At 53.9% G+C, this 8,965-nt stretch overlaps 1 protein-coding gene across 1 annotated transcript; it reads right to left on the reverse strand.

Moving 5' to 3' along the window:
* Positions 1–3,984: 3,984 nt before the first annotated feature.
* On the reverse strand, positions 3,985–6,496 carry APOA4 (apolipoprotein A4). The gene is made up of 3 exons (XM_052653329.1): positions 6,448–6,496; positions 5,957–6,083; positions 3,985–4,951 (listed from the first exon to the last, which is right to left on the reverse strand). Exons 1-3 carry the CDS (start codon positions 6,494–6,496, stop codon positions 3,985–3,987), a joined length of 1,143 nt encoding a protein of 380 aa, XP_052509289.1.
* Between the last annotated feature and the right edge of the window lie 2,469 nt (positions 6,497–8,965).

Consider the following 8,965-nt stretch of genomic DNA (forward strand, 5'->3'; position numbering starts at 1 on the left):
CATATGCCTCAGAGCAACAAAGCCCATGAGCCACAACTACTGACTCCACACTCTAGACCCCACGAGCCGCAACTGCTGAGCCCTCTAGAGGCCATGCTCTGTAACAAGAGAAGCCACCACAACGAGAAGTCCATGCACCGCAACAAAAAAGAGCCTTCATTCACCACAACTGGAGAAAGCCCACCAGCAGCAACAAAGACTCAGCACAGGCAAAAATAAATAAACAAATAAAAATTTTAAAATTACGAAGCAGCATTCATTCACTCAGCGATTGCATGGTGGCCATGTTCCAGGCACTGGGGTATGCACTGTGTATTCATTAGCTATTGCTGCAAAGCAAATCACCCCCAAACCTAGTGTCTTATGATGTCTCACCATTTCTGTGAGCCAGTGGCTTGACTGTGTGGTTCTGACTCAGGATGTGTCATGAGGTTGCAGGCAGGACGTTGCCTGGGTCTGTGGCCATCTGAAGGCTCCACCAAGGCTGGAGGATTTGTTCCAAGGTGGCTCACCCACACAGCTGGCAAGTTGGTGCTGGCTGTTGAGGAGGGGCGGTAGTTCCTTCCTATGTGGACCCTCCACAGGGCTTCCTATGATGTCCCTCATCACAACATCACAATGGTGACTGCCTCCCCTCAGAGTCGAAGAGAAAGCAGGATGGAAGCCGCTGTGGCCTTTATGCTCTACATTTGGGAGTTAGATACCATGACTTTCACAATAACCTGTTGATCACGTTGGTCAGCCCTCTTTAATATGAGAGGGATCACGTGAGGTTATGAGTACCAGAGATGAGGATCAGTCTCAGAGGCTGGCTACCACACTGTAGACACAATGATAAATGAACAAGTGGGGTGCCTAACCTCAAGAGACTGTTAGCGTAGAGTTAGGATACTTGTTACAGATGATGTCAAAGGAACTAGACTGAGAGACTGGTGGATTCCTTCAGTCTTAACATCCTGTGACTTTGTTCTTCTAGGTCTTGGTCCTTTCCTCACTGTATCACTAGGCCACCATCTCAGAACCAGCAGCCATGTCCTCATTCCTCTGACATGGGCAGTTCTGAGGTCTCCATTATTAGCTGCTTGTCACTACACAGCAAGATAACCAGGGTCCCACCCTTGGGCTCCCAGATACAGAAGTCCCCAGATAACCCCACGCTTGTTGTTTCTGTCCCCAGAATCTGTCACTGCCTGCGTCCCTCCTCCCAGAGCACAGCATGTCCTATGATGATGCCTGGAGGACACGGTGTCCCCATGTGGGAGCTGCTTTTGACCAGCCCAGCAAGCCCTCAACAGCAGCTACGCCCTGTGGTTTCAAGAGGAGAGAGGCCCCCCCTTTCCCCTGTTGTGTTCTTTTCTCACCAGTCAGAGCCATGCCAGCCACCAGACAGTGGCATGTGACCCCTCGGACGTTCTCAGAGTACTTTTGACCTTTGAGCTTTGGGGATAGACACAGGGGTATGGTTAAAATGTCTCAGCCTGGTCCACACCAGTCCTGACTGATGCTCCTTTTTGGGGAACTAACCCAAGTACCCAGAGGATTCTATTATCTTTAGGTCACCCAAGGAGCCAGAGGAAGGTGAGGGGCTTCAGTCCTCAAAGTCTGGGGGTACTGCTGGGACATATTGATGTGGGCTGCACCAGAATCCAGAAAACGTCCTTCCATGATACTCACAGCGGACTCTAAGTGCACAGTTTTCCTGTGTGTAAGTGCTGCAGCCTCACCAGGTGGTCAAAACTGGATTCTAGAGAAACTCTGGCGAATGTTTATTAATATTTGTTTCTAGATAGCTAGTGGAAGTTGCTGTGACACAGGAGGCTCAACTTGGTGTTCTGTGACAACCTAGAGGGCTGGGATGGGCTAGGGGGTGAGAGGGAGGTTCAAGAGAGAGGGGACATGTGCATACCTGTGACTGATCCACATTGTTGTATGGCAAAAACCAACATCGCAAAGCAATTATCCCCCAGATAAAAATAAAAAAGAAATGAAATTCTGATATATACCCTACAACAAAGGAGTACCCTGAGAACGTTATGCCAAGTGGAAGAAGCTAGACACAAAAGTGAAACTATTGTATGATTTCACTTACATGAACTACCTAGAACAGGCAAAGTCTAAGAGACAGGAGAAGCCATCAGGAGAAACTGGAGTGGAGGAGTGGTAACGGGTAATTGCTTTATGGACACAGGGTTTCTCTTTGGGTCACGAAGAAATTTTGGAGATAGTGGTGATGGCTATACAACACTGTGAATGTAATTAATGCCTCTAAATTGTGCACTTAAAATGGCAAATTTTGTGTTATATATATTATACCACAATAAAAATAATACTAAAACCTCATAAAGTCCCAACACTACATAAATCTATGAAGTAGAAAGCAAAATCCCATTCTCCCGCAAACAGACCTGTTGAATTTACCATCTAGGCCCAGCGAGTTCTTTCTTCTGTGGCAGCCCCTTGTGCAGAGTGCATCCCCCCTTCTCTCTGGGGTTCCGGGCGGAGCTCACTGTTCTCCTTATGCTGGGCTCACCCTGGAGGCACCACAGCCTGGTAGTTAAAAGCCTAACTCTCGAGCTGGATGGCCCGGGCTCCAATCTCATTCCCACCACGGCTAGACCGTGTGCTTCACCATCCTGAACTGCCTTTTCCTCACCTGCTGCGTCTCTGAAGTCTCTGTCTGTTGTGAGGATTATATGAGTCAATGTGGTACAATTTTTAAAGGCACCTAGCATTAATGCGTGTCAACTTTAGGGCCATCTGTGTATTTAAAATTTCTAGAAGCTTCTGCCACTGGTTGCTCCTCATTTGGCCACTATTTTCGGGGGTGGGGCAGGGCATAGCTTCCTCTTTCATTCCTTGATGTCCCTTGGTGTTGTTCCCTTGAAAGGCCTAAACTCCATTCTGGGAAGGAAAGAGCAGATGTCAAGTCATTTGGGACCAAAGGCTTGAACTGGCTCTTCTCTGGGGTTCCCCCTGGGAGAGCCCACCTCAGTCCCCAGCTGGCTGTGCGGGTGACACTGCTTGGGGCCGAATTCCTCTCTTCCCCTGCCTCCTGCCGCATTTACGTTTTTTTTACGTTTAAAATCTCTCAGTCGTGTCCGACTCTTTGAGACCCCATGGACTATACAGTCCATGGACTTCTCCAGACCAAAATACTGGAGTGGGTAGCCTTTCCCTTCTCCAGGGGATCTTCCTAATCCAGTGGGTGGCAACTCCAGCCCCAGACCAACAGGCCCCTTTGCAGGAGGCTCCTGGGCAGAGTTCACCAGGGCCCCCAGGCACCTACTCCTCCCTACCTCCCAGGACTCTGACACATCTCTGGGCCCCATTCCTTGACTCTGGAGATCACGGATTTAGTAGTCAAAAAAACCTCTGAAATAAGCATGAATCAATTTTATAACAGAAGTGAGGTGAGGTGGGTGGAATAAACCAAAATTCACCCAAATAAGTAAAGTTAAAGGCACAGAAGATCTTAGACGAGGAGGGACAGTCTTCCCCACGGTGTCGTGAGCTCCCCAGAGCCCAGGACCGCATCCTGACCACATTGGTGGCGCCCTTGGGGTGAAGCCAGGTGTCAGATTCTTTACCACTGAGCCACCTGGGAAGCCCACCAGACCACCAGGGAAGTCCAAAGCGTGACATTTTTATCCACCTCCCCTGAGGACTCTCCCCACACTTCTCAGCACACCCTGGCCCCCTAGTCTCATCTCCCAGCCCCTCAGTCCTTCTAAGCGTCCCCTGCTGACCCATCTAAGCTTTGCTAACGGTGCTCCCTGCCGCCCTCAAGTCCCACAAAACCAAGAAGCCCGACTGTAACCACACTGGGCTAGTTTCTCAGCAACTTTATTGAGAAGCGAGAGGTAGCATCACTTTCCACTGGACATCTATCTGCAGGTCTGTACAAGAACTGCTTTGGGACAGACAGACAGACAGGGGGCAGGGCAGGGCAGGTGTCAGTGGTGGGGCGGGGGCACCAGGGGCAACTCAGCCCCCCAAAGGGACGGGCATCTCCTCCTGCGCAGGGAGGGCGGGGGCCTGGCTCTCCTTCTCCTTGAGGGTGTTGAAGAAGCTGCTGACCTTGTCCCTCAGATCCTTCTCCAGGAAACTCAGGTGATCTTCCACGTCCCCCGCCAGGGGGCCCAGCTTCTGCCTGAGCGCATCCAACTGCTGCACCATGGCTTTGTTGAAGGTCTCGCCGTAGGGCCCCACGGTGCGGCGGAAGTCCTCCACCTGCTGGTCCAGGCGGCTGCTCAGCTCGGCCAGGGACTTCTGCAGGCCCTCGGCGTTGCCCGGCTGGCTTCCACGCACGCTGTTGACCACGGGCACCAGCCCCTGCCGCAGCTCCTCGGCTTTGGCCGAGATCTTGGCCTTCAGCTCCTCGGCATGCTTCTTCATCTGAAAGGCCAGGCCCTCCAGCTGGTGGTTGAGCTTCCCCTGGACGTCCTGAGCATAAGGGGCCAGGCTGCGGCGCAGTTCCTCCACGTTCTCCTCGATCTTGGTCTGGAGCTGGTCCGCGTAGGGCGTCAGGTGCCCCTTGAGCTCCTCCACCCGCTGGTTGACCGTGGCCTGGAGCTCCTCGGCGTAGGGCGCCAGCGAGGCCTGCAGCTGGTCCAGGTTCTGCCGCATCACCGTCTCCATGCGCTGCGCGTAGGGCGTCAGCTGGCGCCGCAGCTGCTGCGCCTGCGTGTCGACCTGGGTGCGCAGCTCCTCTGCGTATGGTCCCAGGCGCTGCTGCAGCTCGCGCACGTTGTCCTCGATCTTCTGGCTCACCTCGGTGGCGTGGGGCAGCAGCCGGGCTCGCAGCTCCTCCAGCTCCTTCCGAATCTCCTCCTTCAGCTTCTCGGAGTCCTTAGTCAGCCGTTCATGCAGTTCCGTGGCAAAGGGCACCAGCTTCTTCTGCAGGTCGTCCGTGTAGGTGCTCACTTCCCCAAGTTTATCTTGGAAGAGGGTGCTGCGGGGAAAGGACGCAAGGGGGCCACCATGAGGCTTGACATTCCTGCCTGCGTGCTAAGTCGCTTCGGTCCTGTCCAACTCTTTGCGACCCCGGGACTGTAAGCCCGCCAGGCTCCTCTACTGCGACCTTAGCTCCTTACATACCTCTCACCTTCCACACACCTGCCTAAGACAGGTGAGCGTGCAGGGTACTGAATTCACCCATCTTTTCCCTGTGACCTTCCCTATGGTGGATGGTGATTTAAGCAAATGAGTGTAATCGACTAAGGTAATACATTGACCTTGTACCTCTGGATCTCCCCTGGAGCTTGAGTCACAGTATCAGTTAATACCTATCATGTGAGCTGGAGCAGTGGGCTTGCCTCTCCTTATCTGTAAAGTAGAAAGAGTGGACTTTGAGGTCCTTCTCACCCCAGGTGTGCTGTGACAGAGATCACATGGGATGTTCTGGACCTCTTCTAGCATCTTCTAGTCACATCGGGTGCTGGTTTCCCTGCTCTGTGGGCACCCCCAGAGGCTTCCCAAATATCCTCACCCCTCCCCTTCCCATGGTTTCACAGAGGCCTGTCCTGGAATGTATTAGAAGCCAGCTCACATGACATTTCTCTCCCTCCCTTTCTTCTGGGAGCCTCACTGCTAAGATGTGGCCATTTGTTACACTCTGGAAAATTAAAGTGGGAGATTCCCTGGTGGCCCAGTGTTTAGGACTCAGCAGTTTCACTGCTGAGGGTGGCAGTTTGATCCCTGGTCAGGGAACTAAGATCCCACAAGCCACAGGGCATGCCAAAAGAAAGAAAAGTTAGAGCAGGGATTATTCAGTCCAGCCTTCCTTATTTGCACACATGGATCCCAGGATCCAAGTCTGGAGACCTCTGGTCACCCAGTGAGTTGATCGCAGGGGAGTGGATATCCTAAGCTCAAGTCTCCTGCCTCCGAGTCCAGCCCTTGCCCACATGTTGCATGGCCTTTAAGAAGCCCTTCCTGCCAGCTCTGCCCCTCTTACTTGAGCTGCTGGGTGAGCTCAGACTTCTGGATATGTTCCACCGCCTTCTTGGCATTGTTGCCCAGCTGGCTGAAGTAGTCCCAAATCACAGTGGCCACCTGGTCGGCATTGACATCCGCCTCGGCTCCTGGATGGGAAACAGCAAATTCATGAGCGTCGTCTCCTACCTTGCCCCCCTGCCCCAGCCCTGAGCTGCAGACTGGTTGTCGGCGGGGAGCCCAGCCACTGGTTTTTCTCTGTGCGCTTGCCTAGTTAGAAGCCACAGGGGTATGTAAAGCTGGGGTAGTACCCATGCCAGGGAGCCCAGCACTGTGAATGGACAGCACTCCTGAGAGCTGAGTGGCAGCTGGGGAACCACCCGCCTCCAGCTGTGGGCTGACAGGCACTCGGAACTGTCCTCTCGCCCTGGCCCCAAACTCGCCACCTTTCCCTGCCTGACGCAGCAGATGGGTCCTGCCTAAGAGTGCCATCTGAAGGCAGCTCCTACTCACCGGTGACAGCCGCCAGGGCCAGGCTCAGGACCACAGCCTTCAGGAACATCCTGGGCTCCTCGCTGGGCTGGGAGAGTCTCTTACTGCACCAGATCCTTCCTGGGTTCAGAGGGGCCAGAGGAGAGGCTCGCAGGCAGCTCACTGTACTGCTGTTGGAACTGATTGAAGCTCAGAACCAGTCAGACATTTAAATCCTCACTGGGCTGCCCTCCTCACCTTCCTCCCCAGTGTGACTCCACGCTGGAAGGTGACACATTCCCAAGAGGCCTCTTGGACTTTTGTGACCCTTGGACAACGTGGAAGCTGATGGCAGACTGGGGCTCGGGCAGCATTCAGAAGCAGCTGTTCCGAACGTGCGCCCCACCCATCGTGGAAGGGGCCATGAGCCAAGGGAGGAATGAGACTGAGGGAACACCTGAGCCCGGGACTGATAAACGACCCAGAAGCCCTGTGGCCGCTCGGGGTCTATGCTTGGCTTTGGGGGGGGGGGGGGGGGGGGCGGCGCGGGGCAAAGTTAACCGTTCCTCTGTCTGCCTCAGTGAGGAGGGACCCCCACTCCCACATCCCCCAACCCTGACTCCATCTCTGAGCACCAGGCTCTGGACTTGGACACCCAGGGTCACAGAGGGGATAATGAGTCAAGACCTAGGGCTCTGGTCAAGGTGAGCCTGGGAGAAGGCAGCCCCTGCCAGCCTTTGGGAAGGTGGGTGGAGTCGGGGGAGACCCTGTGTTGAAGGTGTTAATTGTAAGTGTGCTTCACGCCCCACCACTGCCAAGTGTGACACTTTGGTCTAGTGATTCAACTTGGCCCAGCTCTGGCCTCATTTTCTCCTTTAAAAAATGTGATTGTTGGGTATATTAAAAGAGATATTACTGGCAAAATGCGTAGTACTATGCCTGGCAGAGTGAGCACTAAAAAATAGTCATTATTGTTGTTAATAAGAATATTAACTATTTTCTGGATTTGGACCAAGTGAGGAGTACAGTAGCATGCTTGCTGCTCCCGTGAGAGTGGCAGAGTGAGACCCCACACTCTGGGGGGCATTGGGCAGGCACAGTGCAGGGCGAGGGGCAGACTGGCCCGAGGTCTGATTCCTGCCCACCTCCTCCCGGGGTGGGAGCGGTCAGCTTGGGATGAATCACACGACCTGAGGCTCTCAGGGGGCCTCTCATCAGGAGATGGGGAAGGGGGTGGTGGTGGCATCCGGATCTTCTACTTGGACTTCCAACATCCTCTGCAAGTGAGGTCACACACAGAAAGACATCCACCAAGAAGGTGGCGCCTCCTGACCAGTTTGTGCCCCTCTGTTGGACCACACAAATCACCTTGAGTGACAAGGAGATGAAATCCATCGAATTGCACTGTTGGCTGCCCTCCAGGAATGCCATGCCCCGCACGTGGATGGGCTTCTATAATCTGCCACTGGAAGAGTCCACAGCTGGGCTGATCCTGACTTCCCGTGTCTCCACTGTTTCATAGACCAGGGGTGACTTGATGTGTTATGGGGTTGAAGATAGCTAAAAGGCTTTCCAGTGCTTGTACCCCTTCTGTAGAATCCCCACTACCTGGCACTGTCCCATCCCAGCGATCGTTACCCCCAGCGATCGTCACCCCCAACGTCAGGGAGCTCCTCCTTCCAGGAGCAGCCTGGGCCATCTCGCAGTAGTTTATTAAGGCGTCTGATGCTGGAGTTGGACTCCTTGGCTTTGTGTGTGGGCTCTGCACATACTGACTGGGTGACTTCGGCCAAGTCTCTTAACCTCTCTGAGCCCAATGTGCCTCAGTAGGGCATAAAAGAGTGCATGCCTTCTGGGCTTCAGGGAGTCAGGGAGATAATCTGAGTAATGCTGGGAGACATGCCTGGCCCGCAGTCAGCGCTTATCAAGCACGAGCCGTGTTTTGCCCCTGAAGACTTCACCGCACTGCGACACTCCCAAATCAGGCAGAGTCCTGCCTGGGCTGGGAGTAAAGGTCTCGCTCGCCTCTGGCCTCATCCCTTTCTCCCTCAATGGGCCAGAGGTGAGCACGCAACAAGTCACCAAGGACTCTCAGTCGAGTTTGCCCTCACTGAACGGGAGCATGTGTTTTTTATTTTTGGCCACAATGTGTGGCATGCGAGATCTTAATTTCCCAACCAGAGATCAAACTTGCGCCCCCTGCAGTGGAAGTGTGCAGTCTTATCCACAGGACAGCTGGGGAAGTACCAGAGAGCATGCTGTGTATCAGTCTGTGAACAGATTAGTTCTGGGTGGTGGGAGAGAAGGAGAGGCCCCTGTGCACTGTCTTAGATTGTTTGAGCTGCTGATGGAAAGGACATGAGCGCCGGCAGCTCCAGCAGACCCTGGCCCTGTGAGTCAGGGCACGGCCACATGGGTGGGCACAAAGGGCTATGTGACATTGGGTGAATCATATCCCTTTCTGAGCCTCAATCTCCTTATCTGTACAACAGACAGACCTAACGGTCAATGAGGTAACGAGGCTGAGACTCTAGCATCACCTATGGCCACCCTCCTGCCC

This window comes from Budorcas taxicolor, chromosome 15, assembly GCF_023091745.1.
Source record: "Budorcas taxicolor isolate Tak-1 chromosome 15, Takin1.1, whole genome shotgun sequence".
NCBI lineage: Eukaryota > Metazoa > Chordata > Mammalia > Artiodactyla > Bovidae > Budorcas > Budorcas taxicolor.

What these genes read in the sequence shown, in the direction of transcription:
- APOA4 (XM_052653329.1), bottom strand. Translation starts at nt 6,496, where the DNA reads ATGTTCCTGAAGGCTGTGGTCCTGAGCCTGGCCCTGGCGGCTGTCACC. An exon ending in GGCCCTGGCGGCTGTCACCG is followed by an intron (nt 6,084 to 6,447) that starts GTGAGTAGGAGC and finishes TTTCCCATCCAG; the next exon opens with GAGCCGAGGCGGATGTCAAT. An exon ending in GAGCTCACCCAGCAGCTCAA is followed by an intron (nt 4,952 to 5,956) that starts GTAAGAGGGGCA and finishes CTTTCCCCGCAG; the next exon opens with CACCCTCTTCCAAGATAAAC.